The sequence below is a fragment of the Martes martes genome, assembly GCF_963455335.1.
Source record: "Martes martes genome assembly, chromosome: 3".
NCBI lineage: Eukaryota > Metazoa > Chordata > Mammalia > Carnivora > Mustelidae > Martes > Martes martes.
The window spans coordinates 160038614-160062197 of NC_137890.1; the positions used below are offsets into that span (position 1 = coordinate 160038614).

The window sequence follows — 23584 nt, forward strand, 5'->3', positions numbered from 1 at the left end:
GGGGAAGCAGGCTCCCTGCTGAGCAGAGAGCCCAATGTGGAGCTCGATCCCAGGACCCTGAGATCATAACCTGAGCTGAAGGCAGAGGCTTAACCCACTGAGCCACCCAGGCGCCCTTATTTATTATATATTCTTTATCCACTCATCTACTGATGGACATTTAGGTTCTTTCCATATCTTGGTTATTGTTAATAGAGCTGAAATAAGTAGGCATGTGTATGTCCTTTCAAATTAGTGTTTTTGGTTGGAGGAAATAAATTCCTGGAAATGGAATTTCTGGATCATATGAAAGAGGAGAAATAGTTGGGGCTCAACTGTTAGAAGGCCAATACAATATAGTCTAGCCAAGGAGTAATGATGCAACGGCCATGAGTCTCAAAACTTGAGGTCTAATGTCTGGTACTAACTCTTGTTGCACCTTGGACAAATCATATAACCTCACCAGGCTTCTGCATCCTGATCTACAGGAAATCTCTGAGGTTCCTTCCAAATCTAAGTTCAAGCAATTTAGAAGGATCTAAATTAAGATAATTTCATGAGCAGAGAGACAAAAAGGTCAATGGAAATAAAAAACACAGGAAGAGGATGGGAGGGCAATCAGAATTCGTTTAAGATATGTTGATTTCAAAATGTTAATGAGACAGATTGAATATGTTCAGAAGACCAGCTGAAAAGAGAGCCCCAGAAGCAGGAAGAGAGGCCCTGGCTGGAGTTCAGATTTAGAAGCTATTTCCATGGACAGGAGAGTAGATGAAATTGTTAGGGACAGACTGGAAAAGAGGGCAGGGATGGAGATAACAGCCCTGAGAGGCAAGCAGGTTCTTAGCAAAGCATGACCAGAGAGCCAGGAAGTCCTGGGAGGCTAGGGACCAAAACAAAGGCTGCAAGGAGAAAAGACTGTCAGATCAAGGGTTAAATGCTTTGGAGAGCAACTTAACCTAAAAAAGTACTCATCTAGAAAGGCGGTACTGATACAAATCAGAGGTTTCAGAGGGAGAGGATGGTTTAAAAGGGTAGCTACAAATGCAAAATGTGTTCAGAGGCATTTGCAAGCAATTTGATTCTGTAAACCTCCAGAACCTGGTGGGCATTTTTCTTCCAACATAGTCCACATGCCACTTGCATTAAATTACCTGGCGTGGTTGTTGAGAATGCAGGTTTCTTGATCTCCTGCAAAACCAAAGATTCATAATCTGTGGAGAGGAGGCTCTGGGTCTCTTCATTAGAAACACTACTGCCACGTATTTATGCTTATGTGTGCAGCCCAAGGTGCTTCAATGTGTTTTTGAAATGAATGGAGGGAGTCAGTAGAAAGACATAAAATGAAGGTTGGGGAAACTGATGGACAGCAATCTTGAAAAGGCAAAATGGGACCTAGGGACCAGGAGAAGGAATAACCTAAAAGAAAGACTCCATCCATCTCCAAGGATATCATGCTCCCTGTGGCAGAGACTCATGCTCAACAGAGCAGCCAGCAAGGTCTCCATGAAAAGTTCTGTCTTATGTCTCCACTCTTGGTAATGATATCTTGCCATCTACAGTGACAGTCTTGATGCCAGAGAGGTAACAGGGGCTGAAGTCTCGGCAGAAGGCAGAGCCCCCGATGAGTTCCCCAACCTTTCCGGCAGCAGTGGGGAGAGCACGGACAGCTGGTCCCAGCTTGCCAATGAGGAGGACAATCCAGATGACACGAGTAGCTTCCTGCAGCTCAGTGAGCGATCCATGAGGTACTTGCTCTTTACTTGACTTCCCAGGGAAACGGGTCTCAACACAGATTCTCAAATACTTTATAAATGGTTCTTTACAAAGGGTCCCTAATGGAGCAAGGAGAGCTCCCGCTAAGTCAAGGTGCTTGCCTGTCATGATTTATGCTGAGAGGTTTCCTAACATCCAGTTGTACCTTTAATTACCTTGGCCAAGGTTAAGAGTCAGCTGTATTCTTTTCTCTGCAAGCCCCAGCTAGTGCATTCAGTAACAACTGGGAAATTTTAAATAAGAGCTGCTGTTACACCTGGTGTGTTTGATACTTTCTCTCTGGTTCATTTGTATTTCAGATGCAACACAGGCTGGGTTTACATGAGGCAAGTGTTTCCACATTGTGTTGTGTTGTTTGGCCTAATTGTTTCTTCCCTTTCTCTCCCCTGCCCTGTGTATTGTTGACTCTGAGAAAGCAAGAGAGAAGTTAATGAAAGATCAGATTTGGAAGGACCCAAGCCCATCAAGAGACATAAACTAAACACTGTCCCTCTGTGAGGTGGAAATGAAAACATTCTCCACATTTCTGCCTTATTTGATACTGGACAAAATCTGCAGACTTTCCAGAAAGGCCAGTGGGAAAATGGGATTCAAATGCATCTGGGTGTAATGGCTCCTTGGTGGTCTTATTTCTGGCAGTTTATTCTGCTTAGACTTAGAAAAAAGTCACAGTGTTAAACACTTGGTCTAAAATCCCCTCAAACTAGTGGGAAATATTACAATACGGAGATAAAAAAACAAAGAGAATTTAAATCTCTAGACTTATCAGAAGTTTATACAGTTAATTGCCTTCAGCACAATGTTTGAGTCATCAGATTTCAATCAGTGAATATATTCAATGCCCCACATGAAACCCAAAGCAATTGAAGGAGTCCAGTTTGTTACTCATGGTAGTCCCCAGGGAAGACTGTCCCGTTACACAACACACCGGCACTCACCCTTTGGAAACCTGACTTGGAAGAGACATCACTGGGAGGTAGTGGGAATATGAGGAGACTCAATGGGTTTGCTGAAATTGGAGGCATTCCATTCTACAAGTACAGACAGAGCATAAAAATTGGCTCAAGTCTACTATGTTTCAGCAACTAAGTTCCAAGCTAGTAACTAGACCGTATGTCGATTGTGTAACCTATGAAAATGATTCAGAAGCCCTCCTTCTCCATGATACACAAGGTATCAGGTGCTGCTTCTCATAGATTTTACAATAGAGAGATAATAAAACTTTGACATTGCACAACTTCATATTTGTAAATTCTGCAGTCCCACAAGAGAACAGTCAGCCAGGTGCATATTCTGTGGAATGTCCCTCAGAAAAATCCCTTGAATGGAAAAAGGAGAACATGTGTCTACTGGTTTCTGTCAGAAGTCAAAAAGCAGACAAGTGAGCATTCTGGTATCTCCCCAGCCAGCATTCTCAGAAGTATGTCAGTCTTCATGGGTATGCCAAAGAGTCTCTTGCTGACAGATAAACATTCTCACTGTAACTAGAATGAGGAAGACAAAAGTCATGCTGATTGTCACCCACTAGGTGTGGCTCACTAGGTCTGACACCAGTGCAGAAATTCAAAAACAGTGATGATGATGATTATGATGATGATGATAATTATGATTGGCTGGAGCCAAAACTGTCTTTTGCTACATCTTCCCCTAATTTGTCCAGAAATAAATATTAATTTAGGAGTCCCCCAACAATATTCTTCTGGGAACCAATAGAAGGACTTCTTAGAAAGAAAGATGGAACGTCAGTGTTGGCCATGTGGTCAGGTGGTGGAGACAGGCATTAATATGTAAACTTTTGCTTTGTCAGCAATGGCAACAGTAGTGCCACTAGCAGTCTTGGCACTATGGACCTGGACATTTATCAGGAAAGCATGCCATCTTCTCCCATGATTAAGTAAGTAGCCACTGAGATGCAGTGATTGTGAGACCACTATTCTAATTTCATCCAGCAATCCATTTTGATCATTCAGATGGTACCCAACTGCTGAATCATCATGTCTATACTGCCATGGGTCCATGTCACTGGAGCAAAAACTGGGGCTTAGAATAGTCCTAGCTAGCACCACTGTTTTCTGGATTTCAAATCTAACCCCTCTGATAGAATCATCCCAGAAAAAGTTGACCCATATAATCGGAGGTGATATGCCATTTTACTTAATTAGACACAGAGAAGCAAAAATCCTTTTAAATCATACCATGCCAACCAACAAAAACTATTGTTCAATAGAATATAATGTGAATGGTTTTCCTCTACTTGTAGACACCTGGGGTAATCACTACTAAATGTGTCTAATACCAAATGGTGCCACAAAGCAGATATGTCATTGCCACACAGTGACTCTTCTTCCCAAGACCTTGGTCCTTTCAAAAGACCAAGGGGAAATAAATAGCACTTAGAGAAGTGCAACATAATAAATAACAAAAAATACAGGGCAGGAAAGGAGGACAACATGAAGTCAGGGCTACATCCAGAATTTGTGATTATTCTGGAAAAGTAAATGAATTGAAATCTATTTTTGACCATTACGACTTAGCTTATTACTATTTGGAGTTCTCTGAAATCTCAGAAAGATAAAAATGAAAGATAAGACTAAAGCTGCTCCCTGATCTACTTCCTCAGCTTACTCTCTCTAGCTCAGTTATTTTTGCTTCACTATGTAATCAGGTAACTTGCCTGTGGGAGTATTCCTCAGGGATTGAAGGAATCAGTCCTTCGTTTTTCCTTACTGCCATTATTCACAAGTAGGGACGAATATACACATGACCTTGGGTTTGTTTTGTTTCATTTTTTAAAAGTAGAACCAAAATACAAACAAAAAATTATTTGGGGGTATACTTACTTTTATCCTTCAGGAAACATTTGCTTAGCTACTTTTTTCCATCTTTCTCCAGGTTTAGAGCCTAGGACCCTACACACATAGATGCATTCAGGGAAAACAAAAATGGCCACCACCCATGTCAGCGTCCTGAAGATCAACAATGGCAGAAACTGTCCCTACCATATGTCATTTCACTTATATCACTTGCAAAAACCCTTGGGAAATTGGCGATTCTTCTAAAAATAATTCTGTATGCATGGCAGAACAGCTAAACTCTCTCTCAACATCAGGAATATAATGGAATTTACAGCCAGTAAATCTTAGCAGTAATAGAAAAATATAAAAGAGAATACTCTCTCATAAAAATACACATTTTTAAGGGCTCTGTGTCCTAATTTCCAGCCCATACAAAAATATAGGACAACTACAAGCTTCCCAAGATGGTCAACTCCTTTCAGCTGTTGGGACATATGCTCTCCTTTTGGAAGCATTTACTGAGTCCTGCCGTTACATCAAGGCTTCCTTACAAGTACTCACTGTATGAAAACACCTCAAACATCGAACATGAATGTATCTAATGAAATACTTCAGTTATGTCTCTATAGTTCTTTATCACCTCCAAGCTACTTCATCCTCCCGATTAAAACAGAAAAATTTCAATTTTAATTGAGATATTTTGTTGTACAATTTAGGTTCTGCAGCTCATTGGTTTTGTTTTGTTTTTTTCCCCTTATTCCAGATCAAGGAACCACAAACATTAGAAAAAATATTAGAAAAATAGACTAAATGCAAATCATTGTGTCAGGATGACAATATATGGTCCTGTAAATGACAAGTAAAATACAGAAGAAGGATAAGTCCCCAAATAAGTTGCCTACAAGATATTTCCTTGATTGTTCAAACCAGTGAAGATTTATGGAAGAGAAGTTGAGAAGAGAAAGATGCATTTCTTAGTTTCCCACACCAGTTATCCCAACTAAAACTACATAGTTTATCTGGTCCTTTTTAAGGTCCAGGGCTATTTATTGCAGACCCAATGATTCTATGTAATACCCACATTGATATTTCTCCAGTGTTACTTCCCTCTATGAAAATGATAAATCTAGAATGAACTTCAGAAGTTTTTAGGTCAATAAGATCCATTGCCTCATCATCCATTTGCAGCTTACTCTTCCTAAACATTACCAACCATATACTGTTGTTTTCTCCCAAAGTGAATTAGTAGAAGAAAAGGAGATTCTTAAAGGACAGTCAGAAAACGTAGAGGGTAAGCCACATTCCCATAATTTTGACACACAATTTGCCTGTGATGTCCCCATGGAAAACGTAGTAAGTCTGGGCTTGTGTCTGTGTTCAGAAGGTGCCTCTGGAGTGCCGGTGGGAGCGGCCAGCTCCCAGGGGAGCCTGCTGGTGATCAACTTTGACCTGGAGCCAGAGTGTCCTGATGCTGAACTTCGAGCCACGCTGCAGTGGATAGCTGCATCTGAACTTGGGATCCCCACCATCTACTTTAAGAAATCTCAGGAAAACAGAATCGAAAAGGTACCCCATCCTGTGTTGGGATGTGAATAAGTTGTGCTTTTATTACTCATTAAATTCCCAGTCAATTCATTTAAATTTGAACTATTTGTCCTTTTCACCTAAAAATTGTGACTAGAACTTTCAAACCTTCCACCTGCATCAGTATAACCATGATAACTGTTTCTCTGACCCTCAGTTGGTCTCAGCTCATTGGTGACAATGAGAAAGTGAGGTGGGGAGATGGGAACTTTCTCAGAGTCTGGTGTTTTATTTCTGTGTTTGTTTTTGTTTTGTTTTTGTTTGTTTCCTTGCTCTGCAACCAATCTCCTCATCCCACTCATTTAAATAAAAGGTAGATGGGAAAGGCTTGTTAGATATGATAAACTAAAGTGAGGCCATACTGATATTTAAAACAGACTGTGGCATGGTGTCAGTGGGAGGCATGTGTAATCCCCTACTATATAAGTTTGCATTAGACAGACTTCCTCATTGTCACTCACAACTTACCAGAAACATAAAGTCGGGGAATAGATCCCTTGCCAACCTCTAAATTAACAGCAACTATTACTCTAACTCCCAATCTCTAAAACTGCCCACTAACTGTTCTAGAAAGTTAATTATTAAGATTTAAGCACAAATCCACCTGCCAATGTCTTCAAGCTCAACTTCCCATAAAAGCGTGCTCCTTCTAAAGATGTTTAAATTAATAATAATGTTGCTGTGTGAGCTTCCTATTGCTGTGTAGCAAACTGCCACGAATTTTCTAGGTTAAAACAAGACCACCTAGCTATGTTGCCAGAAGCTGGGTGAACTCTAGTTTGCTCTCTGCTTAGGGACTCACAAGGCAGAAATCAAGATGGCAGCCTGGCTGGGAACTTGTCTGAAAACTGTGGGGAAAAACAAGCTTCCAAGTTTGTTCAGGTTGTTGTCTTAATTCAGTGCCTTGTGGTTGTAGGACTGATGACCCATTTCTTTGCTGTGCCCCTTCTAGAAACTTCCATCATTCCTTGTCATATGGGCCCCTCCATGTTCTCATGCAGTCAATCTCTCTTACTTTTTTTGCCATCAACCAGAGAAAATGGTTTTTAAAGGGTTTATGCAATGAGATTAGGTTCACCAGATAGTCTCTCTTTTGATTAACACATTATTAATTAAAGAATCCCTTTTACCATGTACTTAATAAGGGCACAATTTTCTCATCCTAGTCATGGTAATGAGGATTAGGGCAGAAATTTTGGGAGCTGTTTTAGGATCCTACCTATCACTGCCATAGTGCATTTTGTAATGTCTTATTGTCACAAAGTACACCCACATTATACATTATACTTCTTCCTCAGTAACTCATCAATAACCCCCACTCATCAATAGCCATTGGCTATTATCATCCTTTTTTAGTTAGCAAGTCAGGACTTAGAGAGGCCGGCCCATAAGAGATCCTCAGGTAGTGATGGCTGAGTCTGGTACTGGAAACTTCTCAGTAGTGTCTCTCTCAGGTTAAATTGTCTTGGAGTTATGATCTGGATTTTTTTTAAAATATGTAATTGTGTTATAATTCTCATTGTCAAAATCTAGTGGCCTGAGATGAAAAATCCTATACCATGTTGCTCATGCACATAGAAATTAGAACAGCTTCCCCATTTCTGCATCACCAGCCAATGGCATTAGCTACTGGAAAAACTCAGAAGGAGACCTAATGTATACTGCCCTCTCCCACACCAGCCTCTCTCTCCAAACAGTAACTTATATTTCTCTTCGTGTCTAAGACTTCCTACCATTCCATACCACCTGAAACTAGATACTATCCTATACTTGTCATAGCTTTGTTGGCAAGGTAATGAAGAGGTTCACTATTGGATTAAATTCTCCTTTCACCTCACCACCCAGCCTGCCCCAGTGCAAAGAGTGGAGTGAAGGAACACTCTACATTGGACCCCTCCTTCTCATCATACACAATCCTGATGGCTCTCTGCCATGGGGAGGAGAACAAGAACATTCTCAGGCAAAGTGCATCCTCAAATTCCTGGAAAAATGAAAGACAGGCTTGTTTCCAGTTTTATCTCCAGATCATTATTTGGTGCATTTTTGGATGGTCTTTTAATGATGTAGATTTTTATATAATCCACCATTTCAAAGAAACAAAGTAGTAGTCTCTATGAATATGTGTCTCATAAATCCTTATCAGGTGAAAAGACAAATGGTATGTCACTAACTTGATTACTAACTTGATTATGTAAATTAGGCCCTGACTTGATATTTATTTATCCTCACTACTTTTCAGTTCTCAGAGGGATACCTGCCTTTTGCTCATAGCAGTTTTTCTGAGAGAATAAATGCTCCACTAGTGTTATCAAGAAAAACATGAAGTAATGTTTTACTCATTCAATGTGTCATCAGGTCAAGGAGCATATTTCTAAGTACTGTAACATTAGGGACTAAATATTCTAATATTTTTCAGAGTCAATTAAAGTTCTCCACATAGGGTGTCTTCTCCATAAATGGGCACTGTTTGTTATCTGAGATGAAACTGGTCAAATAAAGCAAACCCATAAGCAACATGCTGACATCCTTTCTTTTATCAATGCTGTATCTGGAAACCTCTTTCTGATTGTCTTTTCTTAATTAATTAAGTAGTTATTCAAGTGTGGAAGAGAGATTGTGGCCTCCCATGAGGCTGTGTCATATGTAAAGGCAGCAATGTTTCACGTGCTCCTTCTCAGTTTGGAAAGGATTAAAGAAGCATCTCTTTAAAGTTTAGAAATGTCATTTTCCCACCACCACCCAAGTATTAAACATCACTCACACATCTATGCCCTGAGTTCCCATTTGTGTGAATTCTGGATTTTTAAAATATATCAATTTAGTTAACAATTTTCGCACTAGGGGTTCCACACTCATCAACCCACCTGCCTTATGACAATACAAGCGTGAGCTAAAGGGGAGAGGGTATGATGAGTAAATAGTGAAGCAGCTTATCTTTCCCACCATCGACCTAGGAGTTGAAGGGCACTTAATTAAAGTCAGCTTATAATGAATTTCAGTCCCATTTCAACTCAAAAGGCAAATTCCAAACAGTTTTAGTGCCCAATGTAGTGTCACTCTTTTCTGGTAAAATGACTTTCATTTTAAAGCTTTCTCTTTAATGGTGTGTGTTTTTTTTTTTTAATTCATTAAAATGTTATGTTCACTTGAAAGTCATACACTCAGAACACTCATCAAGTATTTATCAACACACCAGGCACTGTTCTAGGTCCCGGGAATATAGGAAACAAAAGAGACAAACTTCCGACCCATGGAGTTTCATTCTAGTTCAGGAGGGACCCAGAGTAGGGTGAATATAAAATAGGAGAAACTCAGATTCTAAAGAGAAATCTTGAAATGTGATGGAAACTTATTTTAGAAATGGGAGATGATAAACACATGGAAAATGGGATTTATCACACCTCCACTATGAGCCAAATGCACAGAATTACCTGGGACAATCATTTACAATTCAAATGCCTCGACCGTTCCTTGGCCCTGATCACTTCCGGGGGGGCCCAGAAATACACATTTTTTAACAACTTCCCTCAAGTGAAGTCATTTTGATGAGTACTAAAGTTTTGAGACCTCCTCCCATAAGAAATATCCTGAAAGAGTGGCAGAATTTGATAAACAAATTAAGTATTCTAAATTCCAGGGCAAAGATTGCTGAGAATCCTAATGCCTGATGATCTAAAACAGTTTGTAAATATCATTCACAATGGCTGACAGTATATGCAACTGATGAATCACTAAATTCTACCCCTGAAACTAATAATGCCGTGTATGTTAACTAAATTGAATTTAAATCAAGAATTAAAAAAAAAAAAAATTTGGTCTACTTAAAGTGAACAAAATCATGAAGATAATTGTTTTTTTTTAAAGTAACATAAATTGGCCAATTATTCTGTCTTTTGGATACAAGGTATCATTGCCCTCTATCTAGCTCCCTTTCTAAATCTAATGAGCTTCTGTGAGCTGGAATGGCCTGATGACTGGCCTGGCTTCACTGTAAATCAGTGCCTTTCTCATCTTTATGCATTTGAGAATTACTTCCTTTTCTAGGAGGCAATACAAAGAGCAGAGGAAAGAGAGGAAACAGTTGTATGCATACCTCCCCAAGAAAGTGAGGATCCGAAGAGATGTGACCTCACCTCTAATTTCTCATTCCATTCTACATGAAAAGTGGTGGAAGGACAATAAGAGAAAAAAGGAAGGAAAAATATACTGTCTTAACTTAGACAACTTAGACAACCTGAACAAAACACCATAGACTGAGCTGCTTATACAAGACATTTACTGCTCACAGTTCCGCAAGCTGCGAAGTCCAAGATCAAGGTACAAGCAGATTCCATTCCTGGTGAGGGCCCTCTCCTTTCCTCTGTCATCATGTGGCAGAAAGAGAGAGAGAGCTCTGGTGTCTCTTCCTTTTCTTATAAGGTCATAAATCTTATCACAGGAGCCCCATCCTCATGACCTCATCTAAACCTAATTATCACCCAAAGGCCCTACCTTGCAATACCATCACATTGGGGTTTGGGGTTTCAAAACAGGAATTGGTGGAGAACACTGACGTTAAGTGCATAATAGATACTAAATCTCCTCATTTATAAACATAAGAAATTGTCTTGAACTGAACCCTTTAGTCAAGGTTCTCAAATTCAGTGTGCACCAGAATCACCTGGGGAGATTCATAGGCCCAGATGCTCTGGCCAATTAAATCAGAATCTCCTCCTGGTATGAAGCCCAGGCATTGGAGTTTACTAAAGGTCTCTGGTGGTTCCAGGGTACAGCCAACACTGATAATCACAGCTCTACAGGCTATAATTGCAGGAGCAATATAAAACCAACTCACTTGTGCTTAATAAAATGGAATTCTGCCCTGGAGCAAAAGAAGGTAGTTACTTTCAGAAATCCAAGCTGTTTTTTAAAAATCTCATAGCTTGCAAACAACTCTCATAGATTCTAACATAGGATTTTTGTAAACAACTTATTTAATTTAGTAAATATGTCTGTAAATATAAAAGTCCTCTACCATGTGACACTCTTCTTCAAATGAGTCTGTCAATGATGTACCATCACAGGATGTAAAACCTTCTGGCTTCCTAAGATAAAACATTTGCTCAAGGAAATGTCAATTATGATCTATAGAAAGGGAACCTAATTATTATTGACTCTGAAATGGCAGGAAATGAAAATATTTGATTTTTAATTTTCAGTGCGTTGGAATAAAAGAAACTCAGATCCTTGACATACTGAAGCTGATTCTAAAATTACCAGAGCAAACACATGGTCAGGCAAAATGAAAGATCTAGGGCGAGCTGCTAAATTGAATATGGTTTTGAAGCCTATAGTAACAAGCTGGGAGTGTCTTTCTTGGCTTCTTCACAACCTTAGCCTCAATTTTTATTTAGAAATTTGTTGTAGTCAAGGAGGAAAAGAAAGTGTAAGACCTTCTTGCTCATCAGACCCACAGATGTTTCAAGGTCTTGATGTCTGAGATTAAGTCATCACAGCCTCAGAGTAGGCTATATTTAGTGGGGCTGGATCATTTTTAAAAGCTGCTTTATTGGGATATCAGACTGAATTTAGAAATCATGAGACAGATCCTAGCCTGTTACCATTTCACAAACTACTAGCAGATGGCTACCTGGTGGGGCATTTTGACAACTTTTGGTCAGTCAACATCGTAGTCATCCCCACAGTGGGAGATCCTCTTTCAGCAAGTCCTAAATAAACGGAAAGATGCTTGTAATTGAGCTTCTAAAGAGGTCTAGACTGAAAGCCTTCTGGGAAAAGCTTAGCAAATATTGACATCTGCCCCAGAGTTTTGATTGTCTTTTAGAGAAGTGACTCAGGGATAAAAGTTGGGAACAAAATGGTAGTCCAGTGAGCAGGAGTTTACAGGGAAGAAAAAAAGGAGCTGAGGCTAATTTTATATTTCTGTGTATTTTATGTTGACTTCATCTTTGTAAGACATGTTAAGGGAGAAGAGACAACCTCCAGGGATAGGCCTGGCCTAAGGTTATTTATGACCCTGAAATTGTGAAGAGAGGTCACCAACCTATGAACCTCTCACAATGAGACCTCAGAAACTTGATGTTCAAGTCTTGTCCACTGGTAACACCTACTTTCTAGACTTCTAATAAGAGCTGGAAATGTCTGATTTTCAAATCATGCAAAGACATCCTGGACTTTCTCTCTTTTTTCTCTGATACCTCATGTTTTTATCATTTGTCTGACAGAAAACATGCCTCAGATCATTCATACATGCCAAGATATACGTAATAGCTCACAAAGTTATTTTTATGCATCTCCATAAATTACTAATAGTTGCTAGGAATGTTCCCCTATCTGAAGGTATTTGCCTTTTTTGTGTTAAGCAAAGTCTTAACACAAAATATTAAGCACTCTAAAATTTCAAGAATCTGATAGGAAGCTACGCAGAAGTTGCAAAGTCCCAAACAACTAGTAGTCTCTGAAATTCTATCACTGAGAGCAAGGGAGCTGACTGGAGCTAACATTCCATTGCTGTTCTAGTAAGCAATGAAGAGAGGTCCTGGCTACCCTACCCCACAATATACATGACACTGTCAGTCACAATGCAATAAGACAGATGCCTCATGACCAGCTTTTACTGTGCTTGTTGTCCACAGCAATTTTCCCAATCTAGGCTCTGTTCAGCTTCAGCCTACAACCACTTTTGTGGAGCAGCCTATCAATAGAAAATTATTGACTAAACAGCCTCAAGATATGCATATTTAAGTTACATATGTGTAAATTAAAACTTAAGAATGAATACATAGATGAGGTTAATCCTCAATGGTTCTGGATGCCATCCCATATTTCAAATAGTCTTCTGCTCACGTTAAATGTATTTGAGTCACATTTGATCATTTGTTCCTTCTCTCATCTGGCCAATTTTATTGAACACCTATCAGGTACAGGCGCAAGATAGTAAGATAGGGCTTAGGTATTGTCCTTCCCTGGGGAATTATTATCTATAACCTAGTTGCTATTGACTTCCTATCTGTCTCTTTTTTTACATTACCCCATGGGCTCACGCCCATGAGTTCATCTCTCAAGACCTCAATTTTTCATCTGCAAATGCCTGCTTCACAGTGTTGTTGACAGAATTAAATGAGATTATATGCACAAATGTACTTCCTACAGGTTTTGGCCCTTAGTAATTGTCACTTTTCTTTAAAACTGTCTGCCTAAGGAGTATGGAGAGGTCTTCACTTTGGGCTTCAACTCACAGTGTCATGAAAGGAATAATCTACAGTAATTTCCCATCTTCCAACTCTTCAGCTCACAATTCACCTGCAGCCAAAAACATTTTCTCTAAATTGTGGTACCAGTTGAAGCTGGTACCAACAACTGGGACAAATCTAGGGTGTTTCTTCAATCTTTCCTTTTCCTTTTATAATGGAAAGTCAATGTCTTTTGAAATGTGGTCATGGGGGAAGAGATTTTTCAAGATGAAGGAAGGAGCCAGTAAATGACCACACTCTAAAATTTAGCACTTGATTTATTTACCCTAAATGTATCCATCCAATGAGAGATTATTTGAGACAGGTGGAAAGTCCTGGGAGTTACGCTGTACAGTCCTGTCAGAGAGAGTCCAACCCAGAGAAAAGCAGACCTGAGGAAACTCTTGAAATATCTAAAAGACAGACTCTTGAGAGAAGAATTCCATGTAGTCTCTGGCAATCAATGGATGACAACTGCTCTGAGGAAGAAAATTCCAGCTCATTTGAAAGAACTTTCTGACAATCTGAACTGTCTAAAAAGAAAATAGACTGTCCTGGAAAATAGTTCCCTGTCACTAGAGATTTAAAATATAGCCTTGAGAGCTTTTGGCTTTGGAAGAATGATTGAATGAGATGACTTTGAAGCTCATTTGTGATACCTGAGTCCTAATTCTGTGCTTTATTTTAGTTTTTAGATGTCGTGCGGCTGGTTCAGCAGAAGTCCTGGAAAGTGGGAGATATCTTTCATGCAGTTGTTCAGTACTGCAAAGTGCATGAGGAGCAGAAGGAGGGGACCCCAAGTCTCTTTGACTGGCTCTTGGAACTGGGATAAGACAGCTCTGCCCTTAGAGTATCCCTTTCCTTTATTCCAGCTTAGATTACAGTGGTTTGCTCTAAATGCTCTAAACTTTCTCAAAACATCCATCGCATTGGCAGAGCTATAAAAAATCTGCTATTCAAGTCTACGACACATAGAATAAATCTGAGGAAAAGCAATAGGTCTGTACAAATCAATACAACCTATGAACGAGTTCAAAAGAGCTTGTATTCAAATGGCTGGAAAAACAAAAATTTTAATGGGCCCTAAACTAAAAGCTTACAACTAGGCCCAAAATCCAGGAAAGCTGTTCTTAAAAATTTTTAATAATATAAAATGATGTGTAAGGTCTCCAACTATGTGATTCAACTGAAAGTCAAGTCACTAGTCAATATAATTTTGTAAACTATGATGTAACATTTATTTTACTTTTTCAAGCTGATTATGGGGCTCTCAGCCCAGATCAACACTTAAGATATGGGCAAGAAATTTCCAGATTTTTGATACAAGGGATTTTCACCATCAGACCAGTATCAGTGGATATTAACAGAAATGCAAGAGTATTATTAACGTCCTCTACTGAGGTGATTTAATTTATTCACTGCAACTCACTGATAAATGCTCAGCACCTCCCCAGCAATATCTAACCAGAAAACTCTTGGTTTTCAGTCGAGAGAGAGAAAGACTGAGGTTGTCTTGTTTCCATCTCTGTATTACTTGCATAACATGTTTGCAGAATTCTTACCATAAGAAAAAACTTTCTTACCAAAAAAAAAAAAAAACAGTCTTTTGAGATAAAATCTGCTTGTGTATTAAATTATATGATATAAACTTTCATTTTATTTTTATTGTAAATTATGAAGAGATTATTATCTTAAATAATATATTGAGTTATCTTAGAGGTTCATAAAATATGAGGGGATTATAGTCTTAAGTGTCATATCTTGACATGCAAGATCAGTACTTTTATTATAAATGTGTTGGTTCTAGTATGGTAGACCTTACCTGGGTGACATTTTTGATGACAGACACAGAATTTGACATAACCCATTAGGATCACACACTCTTCCTGATTCAAAGATATTGACATTTAATTAGGGAAGAAGAAAACCTTATCATATTTAATTTATTCAAATAACAGGGATTTACTCTTCTGAAAAATAAAAAGTATCTAACTTCTCTTCTCCCTTCACCTAAATGAGATACCCTGGCTTTTATTTTCTTGACCAAAGAAGGTGTTTACTAAGATTCCCTGAAATACCATGCTTTTATTCTATTTTTTAAAATTGTGAAGTAATTTTAAGTGTGAAAAAGGCCCCATGCCATCAATGCTGGCCTTATGTGTCATCTACACCTTGAAATGTCAAGAAAGCTTCCTTGTAAGCCTTACTACCCTCTTCACCACATACCGAGGAATCCTCCCCAGTACTCACTAGACACTTATTATGTTAATAGTCCAAATTTAAGATATGTGTTTAATTTGTCACATTAACAAGATGTCAAATTTTAAAATGTATCCATTATCTCAAGCTGAAAGTTCTTTGTGCTACTAAATGGAAAAGGATCTATTTATTTTTAAACAATCCCAGAATATTGTGTGTAGATGTTTGTTGTGCTCAAATTAATGTTTACTTATCCTAAAAAGCACAAATACTGGATTGTAACCGTGTGATAGAGTTACATACATGTTGTACCTAATGTTGCAAACTAATCAATAAACTTTTGTTCCCGCATTGTCGATCCTTTTTTTCCCAAAGTCGTAAGTGCCTGATAGAACACAAGAGCCACAGTATGATGGGATGAAGGAAGATTATCCTTTAGACAAGTTTTACTGTTACACTTTCAACTTTCTAATAAGCCAATGTTCTTTGACTAAATTAGTTGGCATCAGTGATATTCATGTAAATTAGCACTTCTCAACCTTGGCACAATTGACATTTGGGGCTAAATAATTCTCTGTTGCAGGGGGGTGTACTGCGACTTCTAGAATGTGAGCAGCACCTCTAGCCCTTATCCAGTAGATGCCAGTAACCACTTCCTACTGTCGTGACAACAAAAGATGAGTCTCCCAATATTGCCAAACATCTCAGGCATGACAAATTCACCACAAGTTAGGGGCTGCTCGTATAAATACATGCACTGAAGGAGCAGAGCCTGAGGCTCTAGAAGGTGTTAGGGTAAAGGAAGGGGAGCCTGTAGTCTCGAGTCTAGGGAATCCCAGTAGGAACCCGACAACCAGGCATTCCCCTCTCGCCTTCCCACAGCCCATGAACTATGGCTTTTACAGCAAGTCTGGGGGATGGGAGAAAGAAGCACAAGGCAAACAGGGCTTGGACAAAAACTGACCTAGACTCCAGTAAACTAGAGGTAAAATTGTCAGGCTTAAAGGTAAATGGATCAGTGCTCTTTGAATTCAGGAAATAGATTAGTAGAATTTGTGCAAATAAAGCTCTGAGACTTCTGAGCACTTTATATTGTTCACTAATAAGGAGGCATAAATATGCCATGTAAAGGATTGTCCAGTCAACCACAGGGTGATGTCGAATAAAATAAACTCTGGACACTGGCAAAGAGAGATTTTATTTGACAGGATTATAACAAGGAGAAAGGGGTTGTTGCAATGGGCTCAGAGGTAATGGTAACAGAGTGCTCCCACTGGGAGACCTACCAGCATCTCAGGGCCAAGCAAAGAGTTTTTTATTTTACTGTGAGAGTAAACAAGAAAGAGCCAGGTTTGGACAGTTGGGATGGACCCGCTGAGCTGGTGGAAGCGGCGGGGAGGGGGTGTGGCACTGAGCCCCTTGCATCCTGAGCTCAACCTGTTTTTAGGAGGGACTTCTTCCTTTTTTTCTTTTTTTAAAAGATTGATTGATTGATTTGAGATTGAGAGATTGAGAGGGATGGATGGAGGTAGTGGCAGAGAGTCTTCAGCAGACGTCGTGCTGAGTGCAGAATCTGACGAGAGCTCAATCTCACAACCCCGAGACCATGACCCTAAAATCATGACCTCAGCTGAAACCAGTATTTGGTCGCTTAACCAACTGAGCCACCCATGCACCCCCTCAGGAGGGGCTGCTTAAACAGGGCTGTAGGCTGGAGCAGGCTGAGGACAGGTCAACATTCAGGGGCCTGGAGAAAGGACAGAAGCACCTGAATTTGGGTGAACTGAATTTGTGAACAAGCCCCTTGCTCCAGTTGGTCCGTGAGTGTGAGCCATTCGGCTAATCATTTATGAGGCAAAGAATGGGAATTTGGGGGGTCCCTGTCTGAGGCAAATAAGGGGGACATCCAGGAGTCCAAGGTTCAGAGCTTAGCTCTTAGGAACGATCCAGAGGCAAAACCCGAAAATGAGCCTCTTTCGGGACCTGCAGGGTTTGCGTAAGCCAGGCCTCCTGACACCCTTCCCACCCCTGGCTTCTAGCGTGGTAAGTGGAATTCCTGCATCTCTGGGTATTGATAATAGTGACCACTGTAAGCTCCCTGAGGGCAGAGCCACCATTGACTCCATGGCTCCCACCCTAGTCCCCACACAAAGCCTCGCCCACTGGGAAAGCTAGTAGGCTGTAACTTCAGCTTCCAACTAACGATGTTTACACTACTTCCAGAAACACAATTCTACCAAAATCTTCTTCTTAGCTTACCAGAGACTGCTACCTGCTCTATTAAGCTTCTTGAGATTTTTTTTTTTTATGAAATTGCTTTTGGATGTAAGCAAGTGAAACTTTCTATTAAAAACTACCTTTCATTTTAGTTGCATAAGAGCATTTGATCACAGAACTGAGAATGTTTTCATGGCATTGGGATGCATTTAAATTATATTCAGGACATTATCAGCAGGACTTCGAGGCCAGTTGAGTATAGACGCCTTTGAATACAGTGGACAGGGCAAAAAGCATCTGAGTTTCCCCTCCACCAGCAAAAAACTATGCTCGAGAAAAGCCAACGAAATGCAGACCACTGCTATTACTGCAAAAATCCTTCAACCATCTAAACTTTCCATTTCCTGTAATAGTTTCCTTAATATGCTCCCCCTTATTAAAGCCCCATATCCAGTTTCATATGCTTCTTTTTAGTTTTCACATCTCCTTCCTGTTTCCTCCCCATCTGTCCTTCAGAGATGGCCTTTTGTTAAATTCTTATCAACAGTCATTTATTTGCCTTTGGAAGGTTCTCACTGCTTTGTTGAACTCTGTCCCATTTACTGCTTCAGTCTCTGCTGTGCCTGTTTCTGGCCAGAATGTGGCAGGGACTCCAGATTCTACCACAATGCTCGAAGCACCACAGAACCCAGGTGCAGAGATGGTTTTCTGGCAGATTGTGTGGTGCCAGTGCTGAACACCTGGCCCAAGACTTTTTTTTTTTTTTAATTTTCTTATAGAAGTAGAGTTGACATACAAGGTTGTATTAGTTTCAGGTGCACTACATAGTGATTTGACAACTCTGTCCATTACTCAGTGCCCCCTACAATGAGTACAGCTACCATCGGTCATTCTACAGTGTTATTACACTATTTCTGACTACTCCCTATTCTGTAGTTCTCATCCTCATGATTTAGTTAGTTTAGAAATCTAAGTTTGTACCTCATAATTCCCTTCACCTATTCTGCCCATTCCTCTCTCTGGCAACCACCAGTTTGTTTTCTGTATTTATGAACCTGTTTCTGCTTGGGTTTTTTTTTTTGTTTTGGTTTGGTTTTGGTTTTGGTTTTGGTTTTGGTTCCACACATAAAAGTGAACTCATATGGTATTTGTCCTTCTCAGGCTGTCTTAGTTCACTAGCATGGTTCCCTCTTGGTCCATCCATGCTGCCACAAATGGCACAATCACGTTCTTTTCAATGACTGAGTAATATTCCATCATCACAATCTCTTCCACCAATGCACCACAATCTCTTTACCCATTCGTCTATCAATGAATTCTTAGATTGCTTCCATATCTTGGCTATTAGAAGTAATGCTCCCGTAATAAACACAGAGGTGCATATATCTTCTAGAATTAGTGATTTCATTTTCTTTATGTAAATTCCCAAGAGTGGAATTCCTGTATCATATGATATTGCTATTGTTAATTTTTTGAGGACTGTCCAGACTTTTCTATAGCGACTGCGCTGATTTACATTTCCACCAACAGTGCGCCAGGTTTCCATTTTCTCCACATCCTTGCCAAAACCAGTTATTTCTTGTTGTTGTTGTTGTTTTCTACTAGTCTGACTCAAATCTTTATAAACACAAAACACACCTCTCTTTTGCTACATCACAAATAACAGCATGCAACACAGATAAGGTAGGAGAGTTTTGCTTCCTAGGGAGGAAAACAGAATGAATTGCCATTTGTTGAAATCACATGATAGTGGCTAAAACCAGAACAGTTTCTAGTTTTAAGTGTACTGGATTCTTCATGGCCATGTTTGCCATGTGTGAAAGGTCCTCTGACCTACTCTTTCAAGCAACAAGCCAATTATCTTAAGGCTAGCAATATGATTTATAGTGATAAAGGCAGTAAGCCTCATGTCAGCCTTTTCCCAAAGCCTTAGAAATCTCTAGTAAAGACTTCTTCAATTAGATCAGTGTCTCCTTCTTCCTTCACTCAACATCTGAATCATATTTTAAAATGTAAGTGCAAGGATCTATAGACAAAGCAGTCATTTCGAGTCTCAGGTACGTGTGCCCTCCAGCCCCTCAGCTTTTTCTTTATTCTGAAACATTTTGATTTGTTTTTAATGTAACAGATAAAAATAAGCAGATAATATGATATCTGAAATCACTTCCAGCTGCAACCTTCTACACATTGCTGTTTCGCAGAGAGAATGGAAAAGGTGGTATTCCCAGGAGGAGCAAAGAGGTTCTTCTATGGAATTCTGTGTCTCAGGAAAATAAAGATTTGAACAGGCCTCTTATTAAACATCGAGCAGCAGGTTGTCCCTTGGTTTCCTCGATGTTTGGGGCAAGATGCAGAGAAATCAGATTTGAGCAATTTTGGATAAAGAGGTAAGAGTACTCAGAGAGACAAAGGAAAATGTAGTTACAATTCTGAGCATTGGTATAGGCACTTTCGAAAATCTAAGGAAAACTGCACATATGTAAAATTCAGGGATTACTTGTACAGTTTCAGGAGGATTATTCATGCCATTTTTGGAATCCTGCTCTAAACTCTACAATCTCTAAAACTCTACAACACATTTTCTATCACCTTCCAGATCCTTCCTCTAGAATCTGATCTATTGTAGTACAAAAAGGATCCTCAGTATCTATTTGTTTAAAGAAAATCCCCTCTGGGAGCTCATGGATTTGTGCGGAAGCCATGTCAAAACAGTCAGATTCTAACTAAAAAGAATACTATTTTTATTAATTATTTTTATTAACATATAATGTATTATTTGCCCCAGGGGTACAGGTCTGTGAATCATCAGGCTTACACACTTCACAGCACTCACCATAGCACATCCCTCCCCAATGTCCATAACTCAACCATTCCCTCCATATGAAAGAATACTATTTTAAAGGTATTTTTTGTGTAGAATATGTCCTAGTCAAGGAAGGAAGGGAGAAAAAGGAAGGGAGGAAGAAGAGAAGGAAGGAAGGAGGAAAGGAAGGAAGGAAGGGATGAAGGAAGGGCAAATGAATGAACGGAGGAAGGGAGAAAGAAAGAAGTGAAGGGGGAAAGAAACCTACGTAACTCTTCTTTTTTTATGAGATTTTATTTATTTATTTGACAGAGAGAGACACAGTGAGAGAGGGAACACAAGCAGGGGGAGTGGGAGAGGGAGAAGCAGGCTTCCCGCTGAGCAGGGAGCCCGATGGGGGGCTGGATCCCAAGACCCTGGGATCATGACCTGAACCAAAGGCGATGCTTAATGACTAAACCACCCAGGTGCCCCCCTTGTAACTCTTCAAGGAATATATAATACTTCTAAAGTAAGAAAATTCTAACTCTAGCAGAAGTATGGAGTTGAGTTTATATAACATATGTCATGGCTAATGCATGACAAGATAAATGTCCACATTTGCTGCTTTATGCTTCATTCGAAGTCTTGGGCCCTGTTCATGACTCCTTAATTTTTTGAGAACTCTCCAGACTGTTTTCTATCGCGACTGTGCTGATTTACATCCCACCAACAGTGTGTGAGGCTTCCCTTTTCTCCACATGCTTGTCAACACTGGTTATTTCTTATCTTTTTTTTTTTTTTAATACTAGTCTGACCCAATTCTTTATAAACACAAAACAGGTTTCCATGAAACAAGAAGAGCTTCTTCTAGTTCCTTTTCAACTGCCAGGGGATGAGGTTCCAGAAAAGGAACATCATTCAGCCACAAAAAGAAGGAAATCCTACCATTTGCAACAATATGGTAGAAACTTGAGGACCTTGTGTTAAGTGAAATAGATCAGGGAAAGACAAATACTATTATGATCTCACTTGTATGTGGACTCTTTAAAAAAAAAAAAAAAAAGCTAATAGGTGTCTGGGTTGCTCAGTCGGTTAGGCATCCAACTTGATTTCAGCTCAGGTCATGACTCAGGGTCCTGGGATTGAGACCCAAGTCAGGCTCTGCACTCAGTACGGAGTCTGCTTGAGATTCTCTCTCTCCCTTTCCTTCTGCCCCTCCCCCCATCCTCTCTTTTTCCCTCCAATAGACCTTTAAAAAAATAAGATAACAGGGGAAAAAAATGATCAGATATGTGGTTACCAGATGGGGAGGTTGAAAGGAGGGGGTTACTGAAGGAAGGGGGCCAAAAGGTGCATAATTCCAGTTATAAGGTAAAGTACTAGAGAAGGAATTTCCAGCATGATGACCATAGCTAACCCTGCTGTAGGATATCCAGGAAGGTTGTTGAGAAAGTAGATGTCAAGAGTTCACATCAAAAGGAACAACATCCCCCCCTTTTTTGTATCTAAGATGATGGATGATAACTAAGCTTATATGATAATCATTTCACAATATATGTAATTTGAATCATCATGCTCTACACCTTAAGCTTGTACTGTTGTTTGTCAACCATCACTTAATAAAACTGGGGGGGAGGGCAGAGATCATTGAAAGAAATGCACCAATAACAACAGTTAAGAATAATATAATGAAAAAAGAAGAAATCTCTAGAGATATACCTTAATGAGGAAGAATAAGAATTATATATAATTAACAGAATAATTGTTTCTACATAAATACCTTGTCTAGGCATGAAGACTTGAAAAGAAGCTGCACTTACATAGTTTTACTAATAATTTGCATAATGTAATTAACTAAAAAATAGTGGAGACAGCAAATGGCTTTTGTAGTAAGTTATTAATTGTAAGTATAATAATAAACAATAAAAGTGTATGTTGTTATTAAAAATAATAACAATGGTTAAGTAGTAAATTTCACATTATTTCTTTTTACCATAAAAAGCCATTCAAAAGGCACTAATTACATCAGAGTTGACATAGATACCTCTGAAGAAATAGGAAGCTATAGGTTCTTATGCCCTTAACAATGTGTGACTGTCCAGGTAAACATTTCTTGACAGTCCAGTAATGAATTTACAGAAAAGAAAGCCAAGAAAAGGAATTCAGTAGAATATCTGGCATTCTGATAGGCATTCTTATTTAGCCTTCTCGATCCCTGAATGTTTATGAGGCCAGGCATGACAAGCACTGTTTAAGATGACCCAGGAAAATGTGACAGAGAACAGACCATGTGCTTGGAGTTTTAGAATTTCCATTCTAGTGAGGGATACTGATAATAAACCATAACAAAAGTACAATATAGGAAATAAATTTAATTGAGCATAGAGCAGTAGTGAATAGTACTGGGGGAAAAAAAAGCAGGGTGAGGTGAAAGAGGGTGGGGCAGTGTTCATTTGGATCTTGGTTAACCCCAGTAGTTCCAAGTTCCTCTCTAGGTAAATCCAACAGTTTTTGAGGAAGTCAAAAATTGTCACTTGAAATGGCCCTGACCACTTGTTAGTCAATATAAACATGTGATTTGGGGTTCTAAGGTAGAAGGCATCTGCAATGCCAGCTACTGTCTACACATCCAAAACTGAGAGAGCTGGCACTGAGTTGTTACCATGGCAACATTGACACGTGCCTCCAGCGAGCAATGGTGGGAACAGAGTTGAAGAGTTAACTATTCCAAAGAGTCGACTGTGCAGGGAGCCAATGTACCCCAGTTCTTTGGCAGTTTTTCCTCTCACTTCCATGTCTCTCAGGCTATATATTTTTCCACTCTCAACTGAAATCCCAAAATGTTCCCTTAGGACATTTTCTGGACTATCGTCAACCCTCAATGTCCCTGTATGTGGCATTTTCTTGCCCTGCCTGAGCACAGAGTTGGTGACACATGAGCACACTCTTACCTGGGTCATGGAGTCCTATCTTTTCAAATGTCAAGGGCAATCCTGTCGTCATCAGAACTCCTCTGA

The 23584-nt window shown here is 39.5% G+C and overlaps 1 protein-coding gene across 3 annotated transcripts in view; it reads left to right on the plus strand.

The window, feature by feature from the left end:
* The window catches only part of SPHKAP (SPHK1 interactor, AKAP domain containing), a gene marked incomplete at both ends in the record, with an annotated part of 168237 nt that extends 154039 nt beyond the window's left edge, over nucleotides 1–14198 (plus strand). For 2 of the 3 annotated variants that reach the window (XM_080799204.1, XM_080799203.1), the window contains 5 exons: nucleotides 1542–1727; nucleotides 3563–3649; nucleotides 5789–5841; nucleotides 5932–6116; nucleotides 14055–14198. In XM_080799204.1, the coding sequence (XP_080655330.1) occupies nucleotides 1542–1727; nucleotides 3563–3649; nucleotides 5789–5841; nucleotides 5932–6116; nucleotides 14055–14198 (655 nt within the window). The remainder of the gene's footprint in view (nucleotides 1–1541; nucleotides 1728–3562; nucleotides 3650–5788; nucleotides 5842–5931; nucleotides 6117–14054) is intronic. The other variant, XM_080799205.1, reaches the window with a different exon arrangement.
* Between the last annotated feature and the right edge of the window lie 9386 nt (nucleotides 14199–23584).